The sequence below is a fragment of the Rosa chinensis genome, chromosome 6, assembly GCF_002994745.2.
Source record: "Rosa chinensis cultivar Old Blush chromosome 6, RchiOBHm-V2, whole genome shotgun sequence".
Taxonomy (NCBI): Eukaryota; Viridiplantae; Streptophyta; class Magnoliopsida; order Rosales; family Rosaceae; genus Rosa; species Rosa chinensis.
In genome coordinates, this window is record NC_037093.1 from 41704919 (window position 1) to 41723107 (window position 18189).

General features: G+C 38.5%; 2 protein-coding genes and 1 long non-coding RNA gene across 4 annotated transcripts; 1 reads left to right on the top strand and 2 right to left on the bottom strand.

Annotated features, from left to right (window-relative positions):
* Positions 1-646: 646 nt before the first annotated feature.
* LOC112169147 lies at positions 647-1561 on the bottom strand. The gene is made up of 3 exons (XR_002924577.2): positions 1422-1561; positions 1229-1304; positions 647-782 (listed from the first exon to the last, which is right to left on the bottom strand). It is a non-coding gene; the product is annotated as an uncharacterized LOC112169147 (long non-coding RNA).
* Positions 1562-6256: 4695 nt separating this feature from the next.
* LOC112171359 lies at positions 6257-11622 on the top strand. Its single transcript, XM_040508548.1, has 4 exons — positions 6257-7439; positions 7622-10673; positions 10764-10822; positions 10934-11622. The coding sequence occupies exons 1-4, from the start codon at positions 6257-6259 to the stop codon at positions 11620-11622; spliced, it is 4983 nt and encodes a 1660-aa protein (XP_040364482.1).
* Positions 11623-14639: 3017 nt separating this feature from the next.
* Positions 14640-17901, bottom strand: LOC112173356 (monooxygenase 2). Of its 2 annotated transcripts, none has more exons than XM_040507998.1 (6): positions 17743-17901; positions 17459-17605; positions 16985-17053; positions 16514-16679; positions 15691-15862; positions 14640-15409 (listed from the first exon to the last, which is right to left on the bottom strand). In XM_040507998.1, the coding sequence occupies exons 1-6, from the start codon at positions 17814-17816 to the stop codon at positions 14853-14855; spliced, it is 1185 nt and encodes a 394-aa protein (XP_040363932.1). In that variant the 5' UTR covers positions 17817-17901; the 3' UTR covers positions 14640-14852. The 2 variants fall into 2 exon arrangements, with proteins under 2 accessions (XP_040363932.1, XP_024166737.1); XM_024310969.2 differs by having other exon boundaries at positions 15691-15919.
* Positions 17902-18189: the final 288 nt, after the last annotated feature.

Consider the following 18189-nt stretch of genomic DNA (forward strand, 5'->3'; position numbering starts at 1 on the left):
TGAGAAACAAACAGACAACATGTATGTGTTATAACTGTTGTGTGATAGCTCGGCAGATGGCTTGGCAGATGCCAAGCGCAGCTGCGCAACAGTTGAGGCGCTGTCTTCAGACAACAGTGCCAGTTTTAATCTGTTGTATGTTAAGCTTATCAGACAACATTTTTTAATTTTGTCTGTTGTCTGATTGACATTCACACTTCAGTTCTTAGACTATATCTGTTGTGTGATTAACTTTAGGACAACAGAGTTTAATTAATTCTGTTGTGTGATTAACTTTTAGGACAACAAAGTTTAATTAATTCTGTTGTCTGAGTATAAATCAAAAGACATTGATTTGTTAAAAACCGATGTGTGATATGATTGATTACAATGTGTTTTTGTCCCATTTTTGTTACTTGATCATTGTGTGATCGGAATTAGGCAAAATTAATGGTTCATTATTACCTAAATAATGGTACGTCTAGATCGTTGATCAATTAGAAAGAAAACACATTGCAAATGCTCAAATGAGTAATCAAACATATTCCATATATCTCTTAATGTTAAAAGCATTTCCCAAAAGCTAATACAACTACGTAAAACATGCCACATATAGAGTTTGTGCAGGAACTTAGTTTCAATATTCAACATATTGATACAAATTCTTGTCTACCCACTATTCCAGGAACTTAGTCTGTGCAGGCAGCCATGATGTCAAACCTTTAAAGTTGAAGCGAGTGGTTTGCAATTTCTGTCCAAATGTCCAACCAAAGACACCTCAGCCAAAAAAGCCAGTCCAGAACCTATATACAAACAAATAAGCATCAGAAAGTTGAAATTTCTTTCTATCCATCAAAACACAACCTTCTGCATGCCATCCAAAAGTGCATATATCCAATTGTTATGCTTATGATTTAACTATTGAAAGTTGCAAGTCAAGTTGTCCAAATAGAAGTCATATACATCTCCGAGCTGTATATTAGTCATTTGCGACACTGTTAATATGATTTGATTGATACATGCTAATATAAAACCAACCAATGTTACTTACAAACTTCGAATCGATATAGTGATCATTTATGTATGAAACAAAAGTGAAATGCATGAGTACTTTAAAAACAATTAGCCAAAGTCACCACTAGTAATATAAATGTACATACAAGCAAATGCACTTCTTTAAAATCATATTCAGCTATCACTGAAACCCCTAACTTTAAAAAATATGAAAAGTAGAATCATAAAATCTGACCTTGTTGAAGAGGATCCCCAAGAAAGCATTTTCAGCATTGAATTATTTCAAGGCAGCACAAGAATGGGATAGGGACCTAAAAAAGCCAAATAGCATTCTTTTAAGGCTGTGTTGGTTCCCAATCAAATCAATGATCATGTATACTATACATAAGAAAAACAAATTGATCCAGAGAAAGAAACATAGAGGCTACCAGTTCTTAACAACTTTCTGTGTTCCAGAATTGCAAATGACAGCTACATCTACGATTTGGTAAGTTGAAAACTCAACTCTAATTTCAGGCCTCTCCAAGTTGAAAAACCAAAACAAATCAATATCTTTTTCTTGTGAAATTAATGATTACAGAAACATGTTCAAGAATTATGGAAGCAGAAACACTAGAACTTAATCTAGAAAGTGAATCCCTACATCTATTTCTGCAATTTCAGACCAAGCAATCAATAGTTTGATGGTCATAGAGCCTTTGGTCTAATGCAATCTAATATTGAACATAATGCTACTTCACAAAATCATAGAGATACTTCACATCAAAGGCTCCCAACATCTATTTTTCCACATTGATAAAAGACAACCAGTAATTCCATAAGTCTGGAAGCCTTAGTAATAGCGCAATAAGCAAACCCAATACCGGTTCATGGTGAATGAGGTACATAAATATTAAGCTCAAAGAAAAATCATCAGGAAATATCATAGTAGAAGCTGGTTAATAAATTTAACCACATAGAGCTCCAAACATTGCAGTGAATGAGGTACATAAATATTCCTGCTCAAATAAAAATCATCAGGAAATATCATAGGAGTTGAATCGATATCGCTTATCTGGGTGCTGGATTCTCTTCTATATCATAGGCCTCAACTTCTTTAATTAAGTCCACCTTGTTTGATTAGCCCCATTCATTTTACACACCAACTAGTAAACAACTTTATTTTTATTACTTTTAATACATCCAAACAAACATAGAATCCTACATTGAATAACTCAAAGTTTGAAAACAGTTAGTTTGGAACCACGTTGCCATTAAGCAAAAAAAGTATACAAAATAGAATTGATATTTTCAAAAAATGAAGTCAGGAAAAGAGAATTGAATTGGAGTTATTAAACTGACCTAAACTCAAAATTAAAAAAAATTAAAAAAAAAAGAGAGATTAATTCAGTGCTGGAAAGTCTGACTATACCATCCTGAGAATAGTAGTATAGCTTAAGGTACAACTGCGAAAGCAAATGTTACAGACCAGGAGAGTACCTATGACTCGGTCTCCCCCCATTCAAATATTTCCCAACTATTCAATCAGTTGCCTATGTCATGGAATCCCAAGGGTACAAAACATACTTCAGTTAAACATGATAAACATATAATATGAACACATTAGATGCTTCCCTAGCTCAAGTTCTAAAATAGTTAACCACAGAATCATGAAAACAGTTCATCACTCGACCTTTACCTAATTTTCATTGTACAAAAGTGACAGCAGATTAGTCCTAATCAGTGGAAGAGAAGTCTGAATAGGATGTATGTGATATGGTGCATTATCCCAAGCCACTCATGTTTTCTACTTAACAGTACTCCTGAGCATGCAATGTGACTTTTCCTATATTTATCTAAATAAGGACAGTATCATACCATTTTATTAGCAACAACCATGGTATGTGAAAGCCTCACACAAAACTGGGAGGAAGACAGAGCCTCTTTATGCAAAAGAGGTAAATGCCTAAGTATGTCTCAGCTACAAAATGGTAACAGAGAACAACAGTAATTGTCTATATGAGACACAAATACTAAGTAGGGCACCACAGAAGAAAATGAACAACTACCAGGAAAGGGGGGATACTAGTGCCATGAGGTCAGACGAAATGTTTTTTCCACCTGCTAACATCATGTTCATGCGTACCTACAAAGTCTTGTTAATCAGAGATTGAATATGAAACAAATCGACAGCCAAGTGAATATGGAATCATTAACAAAATTCCAACCCAGATTCTAAAGTTAAACTTGCGAACAACAAAGAGATCCAGCAACTTATATAAATTGGTTTTTAGCAATCTCAACATTGAGAATCATGTAAATACTATATAGATAAGACAAATAAACTGTTTACTAAAAAATTATTTCAACATGTGGATAGTTATACCATAGAAACCATTCCATCCTCCAGAAGATTGAGCTTCATAAGAGTAGATCTTATATTCGTGGTGTGGGATTTCTTTGTTGTGGAACAAACTTGACAGGTAACCTGACAAACGTTTATAACAATGAAATCATGCGTAGAGGAATGAGTATAGCTATGAAAAATTGAAACTGCTTCTTAACACTTCAACTCTATCTATTGTAATACTTCACTGCCTTATACAACATACAACTTTGTAACCAATTAATGAAAGATTCTCAGGAGGAACAGATAATACTAAAAAAAAAACTGCAGATTAAATAGAATGACATTAACCACCCAATCAACAAATAGTTGCATTTAAAATGACTAACTAATGTAGTTATCTTCAAAAATCAGAATAATCCCAAAATTTTGGCACAATTTTGCCTCTGAGACAGTAGCAATAAATCATTACCATACCTCCCAACTTATAGGCAAAACTAAAGTAAGGGACTGGATGTTTGAGGTGTTAGTACGAATGGCTAAATTCTTTCTTGCCACAAACTCACATGCATGTATGAAGTTGTGAAAACATATATAAAGTGAACTCCCAGCAGAGCACAATGCTAGAAAAAACATATTAAGGTAACCGAGAAATACAGACTTTGTTCAAATAGCAAAGCTTGCATAGCAAACTAAGAAACACGATGCACATATTCCCAAACATTGACCAAACCATTTGTGGAGAATAAACTCAATTTAAACCAACAGTAAGTAGAATCAAAAGGAGAATTATTTAACACACACACAAACAGAGCAGGCAGCAACCAAAACCAAGTAAAGTTGACATAATCTTGCTCATGACAAACCCTAAAACAAAAATTTTAAAGCAAACATACCAGGAGTGAGGTTAGGGCACTGAATAGTTCGGTGCAAATCTGGATTAGGACACATCTTACAAGCTAGGAAATACTCACTTAGTTTGATGTAATTAGCCAATGGTCATCCTTCCTTATCATCACTTACCTATGCTTTCACTTTCCCTTTGTTCCCTTTCCTTGTTAGATAATCACCCAAGATAAATATTAGGTACAAAATCAAACGATCGCTCCAGTATGACATATAATGCTTGAAAACCCTAAAATTAAAACAGAAATTACATACCACGAGGAGGGGTTTTGTCTTCAGGAGCCTTAATAATCAGCTCGTTTTCCAGCAACTCGCCCAAATCTTGCCATCTGAGGATGACCGGCGGCGCTGCTTGTTCTTCAAATTCCTAGCCCATGGTTGTGTGGTGTAAATCTGGCTAATTGGGAGACGAGAGTTAGGTCAATGAAATTTGGGTTTTAGATTGAGGGTTCGACCAATAGAGATTTGGTTGATTTAAGGGAATATGAGATTGGGGGTTTCCCTATTTGGGATTTCAGAATGAAAGAGAGAGGAAGACTATGATTTCTGGGTAAAGAAGAGAGTTGGACGAAGAAGAGAGCGAGAGAAGACTGAGAGTGAGACAGGGAGAGAAGCGATCTGAAGAGAGAGAGAGAGAGTAGAACGTGAGAGTTCAATGATGAAGAGGACGGAGATTTCACGAGAGAGATGAGGAGCTATGAGTGTTGGGAGTCTTGAGAGAAGAGATTTGAGAGGTTATGAAATCGAATCGAACCTCCTTTTCAATTATAAGAAAAGAAAAAGACTCATACTACAACCAATATTCTCCTCTCCATCTCCCCTAATCCAGACTTAAACGATGGTGAGAAGGTTGTGATTTGTGATGGCTAAGTTTTTTGAGAAGATGGTAAGCAGAGCTCCAGGTTTTGCTTAAAGTGAAGAAAAGCTCGGAGTTTTTCTCTCAGACATGAAAAACAGCTGAGGCACTAACTTTGTTTAAATGTGCACTCAGTTGTCCCAGGCATTAAGCAATAACTTTGTTTTCTTCTTTTTAGTTACTCAGACAACGTATATACACATTTACATTTTCTGAATTGCTACATAGCTGAGGGAATAAAAGATGAAAATTTCCCGCTTGTACAATCAAAATGCCAGTTTTGGCGCTTAGGCTAGGCATTTCTCTCATTCATACAACAGAAATAGTTCATTGTGTTGTAGGAAGTTGCAAGCATGACAAACCATTGAAGTCTAATTTGCTTGTTTTGGGGGTGGAATGAATGTCATTTTGGAAACTTCTCCAAATTTTGCAACTCACTTGCAGAACGACACATTAAAAACCATTGTATGATGATTTGCAAGTATACTCCTACAACACAAGTAACTAAACTGTTGTACAAATTTAGTGGCATCTAGGGTACAATTTGGAGCCAAATTTGAGTCCATCTAGGAGGGAAATCTGCCACAATTTTTTTTTTGATTCACACAACGGATTATTCTTGTAATGGTTGTGCAATGACCTTCTAGATAAAAACTTCAGAATTTTAACCACCTTATACAACGCAAGTTTACTAAACATGTTTTCTGATTCACTTTTCTTCATCATGCAACACTTTTTTTTCTCATTGTGCAAAAAGTGTTGTTTGTTAACGTTTTTGGTGTAGTGTAAGTTGACAATGCTGCCAAACACTAGTAAAGCAAGCGCCACTATCAGTATTGGTAATGTGGATAGCAACAATGACCTACAAGGAGAAAGATGAAGGAAATTAAGTTATGGTGTTCAAGATATTTAGATTCAGATTAATAGTTACAATATTTACTCATGCAGTCATACTTTCAAAGTGTGCAAATTCTATGAAAATGAAAGTAATAATAGAAAGAGAGTTTACCTTCTACCAGCTATATTAGTGTTATAAACCCTAGGTCGCCCGCCTTTTCCCCATGGCGGCCGGCAGCCCCATAACCCCAAAGCCCTCCTATGCAGCCACCCTAGCCGCTGATTCCCCTCTTCCTTTTGCAATAGCTGATCTGCCCGCGCCATTCACAGAAGATGGCATGGTCTCTGTTCGTATTTCTGAAGAGCCATTTCTCCGGGGACTTGATCGCTGCAAGACCAACCTGATCAGTCGCGCCACTGTACCAACCAAAACTCCAGAATTGGTTCAGCAACTGAAATCGCTTTGGTCTAATCTCAATCCTTGGACTGTAGCGCCGCTTGGACGTGGGTTTTTCATGCTTCAGTTTAGCACTTTGATTGACATGCAACGAGTTTGGTCCTTGGGTTCTGTCCGTCTCAGCTCTGGGATGCTTCGTTTAATCAAGTGGTCGCCTGACTTCTCTCCACTAACGTACAAAAACTCCTTTGCCCAAGTATGGATTCGCTTGTGGGATTTGAGTTTTGCATACTGGGATCAGCAAACCCTTTTCGAAATTGCTTCAGGGATTGGTACTCCTTTGAAGCTCGATCCCCGTACAAAGAATCGTACGAATGGTTTGTATGCCAGAATCCTCGTTGATGTAGACTTCTCGCAATCGCCCCCGGATAAACTTAGAATAACTAGAGCGAATGGTGAAGTGGTAATAATTGGAGTTGACTTTGAATCTGTGCCGGCTGTTTGTAGTAAGTGTGGGATTGTAGGCCATGTTGCTTCCTCTTGTCAGGTTATTCAGGGAGCTAGTATTGATATACCAAATCTGCGAGGACGGTCAGTGGAGCGAACTACTCGTAGGCGCCGTAAAGCTAGATCACATAAGAGTAAGCAGCGTGACTCTGGCCAAGCCCCTATATGTTCGCAATCGGCGCAACCATCTGAGTCAAGGAAAAATATTGCAGTTGATTCTGCTGCAGTCCCAATATATACATCAACGCAGGTTGTAATCCCAGGCTTTGATTCCCTACCCTCTATGCCGGATGCGCGCACCATTGCCCATGTTTCTCAGCACAATGCCTTACAGCAGACTGAACAGACTATTGAGCAGTCTGCAGAACCCATTAGGGCTCAGGCAGTAGACGTGCAAGTGCAAAGAGTAGAGGAAGTGCAGGCCTCCTCCTCGCTAAGTGTGCCTCCAGGTTTTCAAAGAGTTTTGCCGGGAACATCACAAGAGTTGGTTCCCTTGGATGAAGTGAGTTCTGCCTGTGTCCATGCCGTGGAAGTGGAAGAGGGAGAGTTCACTCCAGTCATCTCCAAGAAAAACAAAAAATTGAAGAAATATGAGGCAGTCTTGAAGCCTAAGGCAGGTAAAGCAACGTCAGTATGTCCTCTCTACAAGGGGGCAAAGCAAAAGCTTTATAAATGAATGTTGTTTTCTGGAATGCCCGGGGCTTCGCAAATGAAGACACGCAGCGGGTATTAAATAATCTGGTACGTAGCTATAAGCCTAAATTAGTTTTTGTTTCGGAACCTTTTGTTGTTCCTGAAGTTCTTCCCAGCTCTCTCTGGAAAATGTTAAATCTTAGTTTATGTGCTACTAATGATCGGGGGTCACAATCCCCAAATCTGTGGTTGTTATGTCCTATTGATGTCAGGCCCACCCTTCTCTCTGCAACTGACCAGCAGATAACAATCTCTTGCTCTCTAGAAGGTATTACTTGTACCATTACAGCAGTTTATGCCAGAACTACAATTCAGGGTCGACGTCAGCTATGGCATGATTTGTCGGTTATTCATCAAAATGGAATTCAGGGGCCGTGGTTGATGCTTGGTGATTTTAATTGTGTTCTTGGTGCACATGAAAAACGGGGAGGAAATGTGCCTAATGCTATAGCTTGTCGTGATTTCCAGCAAATGTGTACTTCTTGTGGCATGCTAGATATTGACACCAAAGGAGTTTTCTATACTTGGTCGAATGGCAGAACTGATGTTAGGCTTGATAGAGCTTTTGGAAATTCAGACTGGTTTGAAGCATGGGCCACCATTGAGTGTCGTGCCCTTACCAAGGCCTCTTCTGATCATCACCCTATCATGGTTTCTTGTTCTCGGCTGAATTTTATTCCCCATGCTCCATTCCGATTTCAAGGTATGTGGCTGCAGCATCCGGGTTTTCTTGCTATGGTGAGGGATTTTTGGACTAGTCTTGCAGTTTATGGTTGCCCAATGTATATTCTAGCAACTAAGCTTCGCGCTTTGAAAGCTATGCTAAAGGCCTGGAACATTACTTCCTTTGGTGATATTAATCAAAGAGTTAAAGCTTCTAGGGCTACTTTGGATAGTGTGCAGCAAGAAATTTCAGATTTGGGGCCTACAGAGGACAGAATTAGGTGTGAAGAGATGGCCACTCTGAGCTACCAAACAGACTTATCACTGCAGGAATCTTTCCTGAGAAGCAAAGCACGTGTTCGTTGGTTAATTGAAGGGGATAGAAATACGGCTTTCCTGCATAATCTGGTGAAGATACGTCGCGTTCATAAATCTCTAACATCAATCAAAGTTGGTTCTCAAGTCTTTCATGGCCAGGACCAGATTTCTCAACAAGTGGTACACCATTTTGAGGCTTTGTTCAGAAGGGACTCTACTATTACTGACACAGGGTTAGTGAATCGCACAATTCCTGCCCTAGTAACTGAGGCTGAAAATTTGAGTCTAACAACTAGACCCACAGTGGAGGAGATTCATGAGGCGGTTTTGAATTTGGATGGTTCTAGTGCGCCAGGTCCTGATGGTTTCGGGGGTATTTTTTTTCAGCAGTGTTGGGAAGTGGTTGCTTTGGATGTAATTGCTGCGGTAACTAGTTTTTTTGTTAATGGCTTCATTCTTCCACATTTCAATTCCAGCCTCATTATCCTTGTTCCCAAGAAGGACGAGGCTGATAGTATCTCAGATTACCGTCCCATTGCACTGGCAAATTTCACCTTCAAGGTGATCACAAAAATCTTGGCTGACAGGCTCGGTTTGGTTGCTTCCAGAATTGTATCCTCCAATCAAAGTGGCTTTATAAAGGGTCGCTCTATTGCTGATCCTATTATCCTTACTTCTGAATGTGTGAACCTTCTTGACAGGGAAAGTAAATGGGGTAATCTTGCAATCAAATTAGACATCAGCAAGGCTTTTGATACGTTAGATTGGGCTTTTTTACTTCGGGTTCTTCAAGCTTTTGGCTTTGCTCCAACTTTTATTTCCTGGATTCACAGAGTTCTTCAGTCTGCTTGGTTGTCAGTTCAAATCAATGGTAACTCATGTGGGTTTTTTCAATGCTCACGGGGAGTTCGCCAAGGTGATCCCCTTTCTCCTCTACTTTTTTGTTTAGCAGAAGAGGTATTAAGTCGCGGTTTGTCTAAGATGGTCTCAAAGGGTAAAATCTATCCCATTGCCGCCCCTCGACGAGTTAACCCTCCCTCCCATGTCCTTTTTGCTGATGATGTAATGGTGTTTATGCAAGGTAACCCTCGTAGTCTTCGTGCTCTTATGAAATTTTTGGAAGAATATGCCATTAACTCGGGTCAGGTAGTGAATAAGAATAAGTCATCTGTTTTTTTGGGAAAATATGCTCAGCGCCGCAAAGTTTTTATTCAGCATGTTTTGGGCATCAGAGAAGGATCGTTGCCTTTTACTTATCTGGGGGTCCCTATTTTTAAGGGATGCCCTAAGCCGTCCTACTTCAGAGCCATTGCAGACAAAGTGCGATGCAACCTTTCTTCTTGGAAGGGTAAGCAACTCTCACAGGCTGCCCGACTTCAATTAATTTCTTCTGTTACTCAGAGTCAGCTCTTGCATAGCTTTCAAGTATATTCTTGGCCGCGGCCTCTTCTTTTGAAGGTGCAACAATGGACACGGAATTTTTTCTGGTCTGGGGATCCTTTAAAGAAAGGTTTAGCGCTTATTGCATGGGATACTTGCTGTCGTCCACTTGATCAAGGTGGGTTGGGTTTAAAGAATTTATTTCATTTCAACCGTGCTCTGCTCCTAAAGAATTGTTGGAACATTGTCAATTCCTCTTCCTCTTCAGCAGCCTTTCTGAGGGCGCGATTCTTTTCCTCCGACCTGTGTCTTTTGCAGTATTATCAGCGTTCCTCTGTTTGGCCAGGCTTTAAGAAATTATGGGATTCCTTCTATGCATCTGTTCAATGGTTGGTGGGAGATGGTAGTAGAATTTCTTTTTGGTCAGACAATTGGTTGGGTACTCCAATCTCATCCATGCATAGAATCACGCCGGTGGTGCGGTCCCTTATGCCTGTCAAGGTCAGTGATTTCATTAGGGACAAGCAATGGGCAATTTCTTCTACCTTTAATTTTTTCTTCCCAGACCTTGCTTCAAGAATTTCTAAAGTGGTATTGCCTCTGGAGAATGGGGTGGACCAGGTTATTTGGCCACATAATGCTGCTGGGGTTTTAACTTCAAAGGAAGCTTTTGATTTTATTTCACCCCCTAAGCCGAAGGTAAACTGGTGCAAGTTGATTTGGAATAAAGCTTTGCAACCGCGAAAAAGCTTGGTGGCTTGGAAGGTTTTAAATAAGCGGATTTTAACAGATGATTGGTTAGTAAGAAGGGGAATCTATCTATGCTCTCAGTGTTCTATCTGCCGGTCTCAAGGTGAGTCTTTACATCATCTGTTTTTTGATTGCAGCTTAGTTCATGAATTTTGGGTTTGGCTTGCCTCTTTCTTCCGAATCCGCCTGCTGCCAGGTGCATCTCTAGTTGATCTTATTTCCCCTGACACGTTCATTGGGCTAGCTAGCTCTTCAAAAATTCTATGGACCTTTGCTTTTTGCAATGCTCTTTGGTGTATTTGGACAGAGAGGAATAAAATCAGGTTCCAAGAGGCTACTTTTAATTTAGCAAGGTTCAAGCATTGGTTTCTTACTTCTTTGAAAGAGTCTGCATCCATTCATTTTATGCCATGTTCTAATGCTTCTTCCATGCAAGGCTTGTTTGCTGTTCTTGGCCTTTCTTCCCTTACTGTAAAGGCCCCAAAGTACGTTCCAGTGCAATGGATTCCTCCCCCAATTCAGTGGTTGAAGGTTAACACTGATGGTTCTTTTCGCAGCATTGAGATGGCAGGATTTGGGGGGATTTTCAGAGATCATGAGGGTCATTTTAGAGGCGCTTTTGCCCAAAAAGTGGAAGCTCCGTGTGCAATTGATGCAGAAGTGTTGGCAGTTATTGAGGCTATGAGGATTGCCTGGGCTAAGAGTTGGACTCACATCTGGCTTGAAACAGATTCTATTCTTGTTGTTCAGTATTTTACGAATCCAACCTTGATCCCCTGGAGGCTGCGGATTGCATGGTATAACTGCTTGTATCTCACTCGTATGATTCATTTTAAGGTCTCTCACACTTTTCGGGAAGGGAACACCGTGGCGGATGCTCTTGCTAATCATGGTGCGCTAAACGAGGGTTACAGTTGGTGGGATGATGTGCCTACCTTTATAGCTAGGCCTTATGGGCGGGATTTGTCTTCTATGATTAACTATAGGTTTCGTTGATGGGTTTTGTAATTCTGTTATTTTGTTTATTTCTTTTTGGCGTTTGTTTTTCTATGCATAGGAAAGAGGACTTGTCTCTTCCTTGTTTTTACAGGTTGGGTTTTGGCTTGGTTCCCCCAACGGATTTGTATTGGTCTTTTTCTATTCTAATAAAATAGGGGGATGGGGGTGGGTTCCCAGAGTGTGGCAGACCCTTCTCCTTCGGGATTGAGGGTGGGACTTGTTCCCTACATTGTCTGTCTCCGAGGAACTAATATCGCCTAATCCCTTATTATTAAAAAAAAAAAAAAAAAAAAAAAAAAAAAAAAAAAAAAAGCTATATCCATAAGCCACATGGAAGTAGCTATGCAAGGAAGCATTAAGAATGTCGAAATCACTCAAAAATTCAAAATAAGCACACCTTAGTTGTGATGCCCAAGAAATTCATATTTATTTTCCGAGGATTTTCCGGAATTTAAATTGTGGGTATCGGAATTTCTGTGTAGCTTGTGTAAGGATATTTGTGTGATGATTGCTATCTGTGTGATGATTAGCAATGAATCTATATGATGATCGCTATCTGTGTGTTAGATGATGACTATCTGTGTGATGATCAGTAGGATGATGACTATCTGTGTGATGATCAGTTGGATGATGGCTATCTGTGTGATGATCAGTGTGATGACAGCTCAGTAGCGGAGTTTAATTGTTATTAAGTTAACAAAGATCGAGAGGACTGCTGTGATGGTCAGGGCTACCTATAGACGTCAGAGTGTGAGATTACAATGAGTACTATGATTTGAATTGCTTGACTTAGTGTGACCTCCTGAACTAAATTATATGCAGGGGTTACCATGAATTGTTTTGTTTGTTTTAAATTGTGATTGCCTTGTTTTCTTCTTGATTTGATTGATTGATGGTTTGATTTATTTTGAAGACTATAGTGGTGACTATTGTGCTCTATGTGAGGATAGGAATGTGATTCATTGTTTTCACCTTGATGTCATGATGATGACAAGGTTTCCGGTGGGAAGAAAATGAGTGTGATCCTTGTGACTCACTGTTGTGTGTCAAGGGATTTTCAAACATTATCTAAGGAGGTTTTGTTTGACGGGGAATTTGTGTAATGAGATGCTAGGTTGAGAATCTGAGCATGTAGTTTAGTCACGAGTTGACCTACGTAAGCATGAGATGGAAGAGTGAAGCAGATGGCTGTAGGTGTGAGATGTATGCTTATCGTTGTTTAGGTTGGGGTGACTTAAGAAATGTGTTTTGCTATGTGGTTTTGAGTTACTCATACGGGCTTGCAAAAGCTTACAGGGTTTGTTGTGTGGCAACCCGGTACACCATTCCAATGGTGTAGGGGTTATTTCTGCAGGTGAGGTTGATCGTGGCTGATGCTGAGGTAGCGTGCTTGCAGCTTAACGGTAAGAAGTCAATTTTGTGACTTTACCATTATAAAGACTTCCGCTTGTAGTGAGCTCTAAGGAGCATTTACGTTTTATTTTGTTATTGACAATTTAATTCGTAAACTCGTGCATTATGTGACTCTGTGGAGCGAGTCAATATTGAAATTGTGGGTTCAGGGCATCAATATGTACTTGGGTTAAAATGAAATAAGTTTCTAAATATTTTGTATTGATGGCTGAACGTTTCACGCATATATAATTATGGGGTTATATATCGATTTTTATTGTGTATAAAATCAGGGGCGTGACATTAGTAATGCAATAGACAAAAGTTAATTCATTACAAGTGAAACTTGTTGATCTGTGCCTTTGGTAAGGTGGAAACTCTGAATGCAAATTGTGTCGAGATTAAACAATTCAAGAAAATGAGAGAGTTGGTGAAGATGCTACGCTTATCAATATCAGTCCTTGTCTTCCTATCAGTCTAAAAAAATGGTGGAGATACTGATTGGAAGCATCATACTTGAGTGATGCAGGGTTGGCTGCACTTGTTGTTTATATAAATATATATATATATATATATATATATATTATGGAGAATCTCAACGGTGCGAGAGAATTTTATTAATTTAAAAAAAAAATGTGCACCTAGTCGGGGGGGGTCGTAGTGAGTCTTACCCTTCAAATGCATATCTATAAAAAAAAAAACCACAATATAAGCCACAATTTTATATGCACTGATGCACAATGAAAAGAAAAGAAAAAAGTACCTCGGAAAGCAGTAGACTCAAGCTTTGCCATTCACTTAATCCCTTTGTGTTCCGGTTCGTAGTTCCAATTCATAAGTAAACCCACTGACAGAATCCCTTTGCCATTCACTTAATCCCGTTATACTTTAAGTAAACCCACTGACCTTGATAAGTATTGAAATCAAATAATCAATTAAACCCACAACAATTGCACATTTGCACAGTAGAAACTCAGAAAGAACTCAACACTAGGCCAATAACGTCAATATACAACACTTTTTACACAACGAATTTTTTTTTTTTTTTGTGTGATGAAGGAAAGTGAATCATACAACACATTTGAGAAACTTTCGTCATATAAGGTTGTTAAAATTCAAAAGTTCTTAGTTAGAAACTCATTGCACAATACTTATAAGAAAGGTCTGTTGTGTGAATGGAAAAAAAGAGAGAGGCACATTTCCCTCCTATTTCTGCTCAAACTTCCCTCATCTATAGTACAACAGTCTATTTGTATATGTTGTACATATGAGTGTAGCTTGCAAAATGTCATACAACAATTTTTTACTTTGTGTTGTCCAAATGAGGAAGATATATTGGGAAGGTTTAGATGTATCCCAGAATGACATTCATGTCCCCCAAAGCGAACAAATTTTGATTGAAATGTAGGTTACATGTCCCAGAATCATTTCTTAAAGGATGCAAAGGAAAATCAGTTTTGTGTGCCTATTTAAACTAGAATTAGTTTCATGGTTGTGATAGGAGACAAGGTTTTAGAATTCCTAGTACTAATCATTTCCTTGTAACATTAGAACATGCACTTTGTAATCCCTATATAAAGGACTCCAATTCTCAATAATGAAACACAATTCTCTCATCAATCTCTCTCAAAATATCTCATACTTAAACATCCATTTAATTAATAAGAGATATACAAGTTTTGATTTTATACAGAAACCATTTTCCTAGTGCACTCCAATAGTAATTTATTCTTCATATTACATAGGATTATTAGAATTACAAATATGACAGATATATAATAATACTTGCAATCTTGATAAACATTATACAGAGGATGTATCATTGCTCATTGCAGTTAAAAGCTTCTGAGCTTACCACAATCATAATCAGCCTTCTTCAACAGCAACCCGGCCAGGATTGGAGAGAAAAACTTGTCCCTCAAGAAAGTCATTATTTTTCCATCAGCCTCCTGTATAAAACCAACCACATAAGCTGTACTAATAAGATCAAAACTTCTCCATTTCCTCTCACTGGCATACTTATTCAACCCTCTTTCAATCATTTTATATTCCACTTTTCCTTGTTCACCTTCATCTCTAATTTCTTGGCTCCGATTCTTCAACAAAGCCTCACCAAGACACCTTGCTAATACAACACCGTCCTCTAATGCAGCACAGCCACCTTGTCCAATATCTGGGGTCATGGGGTGGAGCGCGTCTCCCGCCACACATACATTACCTTTACTAATATTTCCCCAAATAAGTTCCCAAGGATGCCTACATCTCAATGGAGAGGATATAAAAGCATCCAAATCGGTGTTTTCCACAACGGCCCGGACTTCATCTGATACCTTTCCGAGCTTGCTTAACATATATCGCTTCAACTGAGCTGGGTTTTCCTCTAGCTCTTTCTCTACAAGACATGCAAGTATAGACAAAAAATGAGATGCCCACACACTGCTTTAGGTAACTACTAATATGGATGGTACGTACATTCATAAGGTTTCTGAAGTTGTCGAAGTAAAATACTATGAAACAATTTGTCATTGGTTTTTGTTATCTGTTATGAAATTAAGAGATGAACACCATTTTTAAAGCAATGAAGAAATGGCCTGTAAGGTTACTAGTACTGGAAACTTGAGGACCAGTGCGAATGAAAGCATATAATCTCCAACACTTGAGTGAAAGGCTTACCTTGGCTCGAGGGAGTCCAAGTGATGGCCCAGTAAACATTTTTATCATCACAAGGAACTACACCAGATCTAACACCGTTCCCAAAGTACTGCATGAACATGGGATCAAAATCATGGCTGCTCTTGAACTCAGCACAACCTCGAATGGCAGATCTTCCTGTAAAGACCGGCGGCTTGAAGCCCAGCCATTTTGCAACCACTGAGTTTACTCCATCACATCCAACCAAAATCTATTCAGTCATAGTGTTGACATTATGAGCGATAATTCTAACCCATAAATATGATTATGCCCATCTAAAATGCAAATGCTGTTGTTTTACACCCATCAAAAGATGGTCCAGTTAAGAATATATAGTGCCGAGCAATGATGATCATCAACAGAAATCTTAATTGCATACTTGTCATGAAACTATGCTTGGGAACCAAACTAATTAGGGAAGATCATAACCAAAACAGTAGTGTTGAGAGTGTACGAAGAGAGGAGTCTAGGATCCATGCTTTCTGGCCAATGAGCCAGGGAGTCAAGTAATGATTATGTTAACTCTGGGAAGATTGTTCAACTTCAGGATTTGAGGGACCAAATGATGTTTCAGTCAAAAGATGTCATAACTGGAAATTTTTTTTTTTTGCATGTATGTTTATGGTTGCTCTGGTACTATAGAATGTTCAACTGCACTGGTCAAATGTAAGAACCCCAAAAGCAGTTGTCACATTTGGGAATGAAACAGAGGAATAGAGTTGCGTTTTGAGCACACTACATTAATAACACTAGTCATGGTTTTAAGAACAGGAAAGATGGAGATAAAAAGGCAAAGTTATTATACCTTGGCTTTGAGGATGGTTCCGTCAGCAAGATGCACCAGCTTAAAGTAGCCTGATTCCTCAATGGAAACAACCTTTGAAGAGAACCTAATGGTGCCACTAGGAAGTTCACTTGCAAGGGCTTCCAACAGCAACTTCCTTTTCACACAACGATTTTCATGGTCTCCACTGCACAATATTTAGTTTATACTCTAAATTATCAGAGCTAGGATGCTTAAACTGAATGTTAAAATACAGATAGTATATGAAAAAATCAATTAAACAGAAACAGATTAATATTATTAGAGAACAATTGGATTAGGCACCACCAAAGGTAGGAACAGTTATTTTCTTTAGCACTTAAGTGACTTGTTATGAGTGATTTTGAAGAGGTTAAAAGCAGAACAAGAAATATCTGCAGTTGAAAAGTCTACTAGTATAGGAATATGAATATCAGCTATATAGTGAGGCTCCTAGACTACTAGTAGACTTACTATTTTCCTTTCTCCTTAAATGACATCTCAAACGTCTGAAGCCCTGAAATTCTCGAGAAAACCACATTCCTGTATTCAACACTATGCAATTAGTTCCACACGCTCTTGTAAAGTAAGTATAAATAAATCTCACAAATTAAGAGTCATTGTTTACTCTTGATTGCAGTATTGTTAAAAGGACTGGCTAGACTATCAAAGCCAAATGTTCATATTTTAAAAGAACCCGGAGCTGCAATCTCAATTCTTCAATTTTGTGGAGACAATATATTTATGGATATGGGTTGATAACAGATTCTATATCTAGGCCTATGAACCATGAAACTTTTTCAAATCGTAAATGTAATGTTTTTAAAAAGGACGGCATATTATGTATTTAAACAAGCACTCATCTTTTAATTAACTTGCTCATATTGAAAGCTTGACTGCATGAAATGACTTTGAACTAGTTTGAAGTAACCAATGAGTCAAAATTACCCAAGAAGAGTCAGGTGTTGCTGCCGTAAATAATCACCAACACCAATGGCATCTAAAGCCTTCCACGCATTAGTCCATGTTGTGAGTGCAAACCCTGTTATCCTCAAGCTATGAAACGATTCCAGCACTAAGCTCCTAATGCCCAGCCTGCACCAAAAGTTCAATTTCACTTTAGGTATTGTACATCATGTATTTCGGGTTCATATCATTAAACACAGACATGCACATTGTGAGCTTGACTATGTTTGTGAGATAAAAGAAAGAAAGAAAGAAAGAAAGAGTACCTGTGAAGTCCCAGGGCGGTTGTGAGGCCAGAAATTCCAGCTCCTACAATCACGACGTCCTCTACTACTTGCATGGTTTTCGGTTGTTCTCTGAAGCTATACGAAGATATATACAGATATCTGACAACTCTGGATTCATAGGGTATTTAAATCTAAGCGATGAGAATTACATGACGAAGGGGATGACGAAGACACTAGTGGTCGTGTTTGACTGCACTTCTTGTTTTTATTACAACTCAAATCATCTGGGCAACTAATCATTGTTATTTATCTGTGTGCCTTTCAACTGTTAGCAGCAATTATTTTTTTATTAGTATTATTATTTTAAAAAGAAGTGAATGCGTACTTTGCAACTGCGTCGAATCTCTCCGCTTTCTCTGTTAGATAAAATTTGAATTAAGAAACCAAAAAGCGGCGTCTTACATCAGTGATGAAATAAGAATTAAG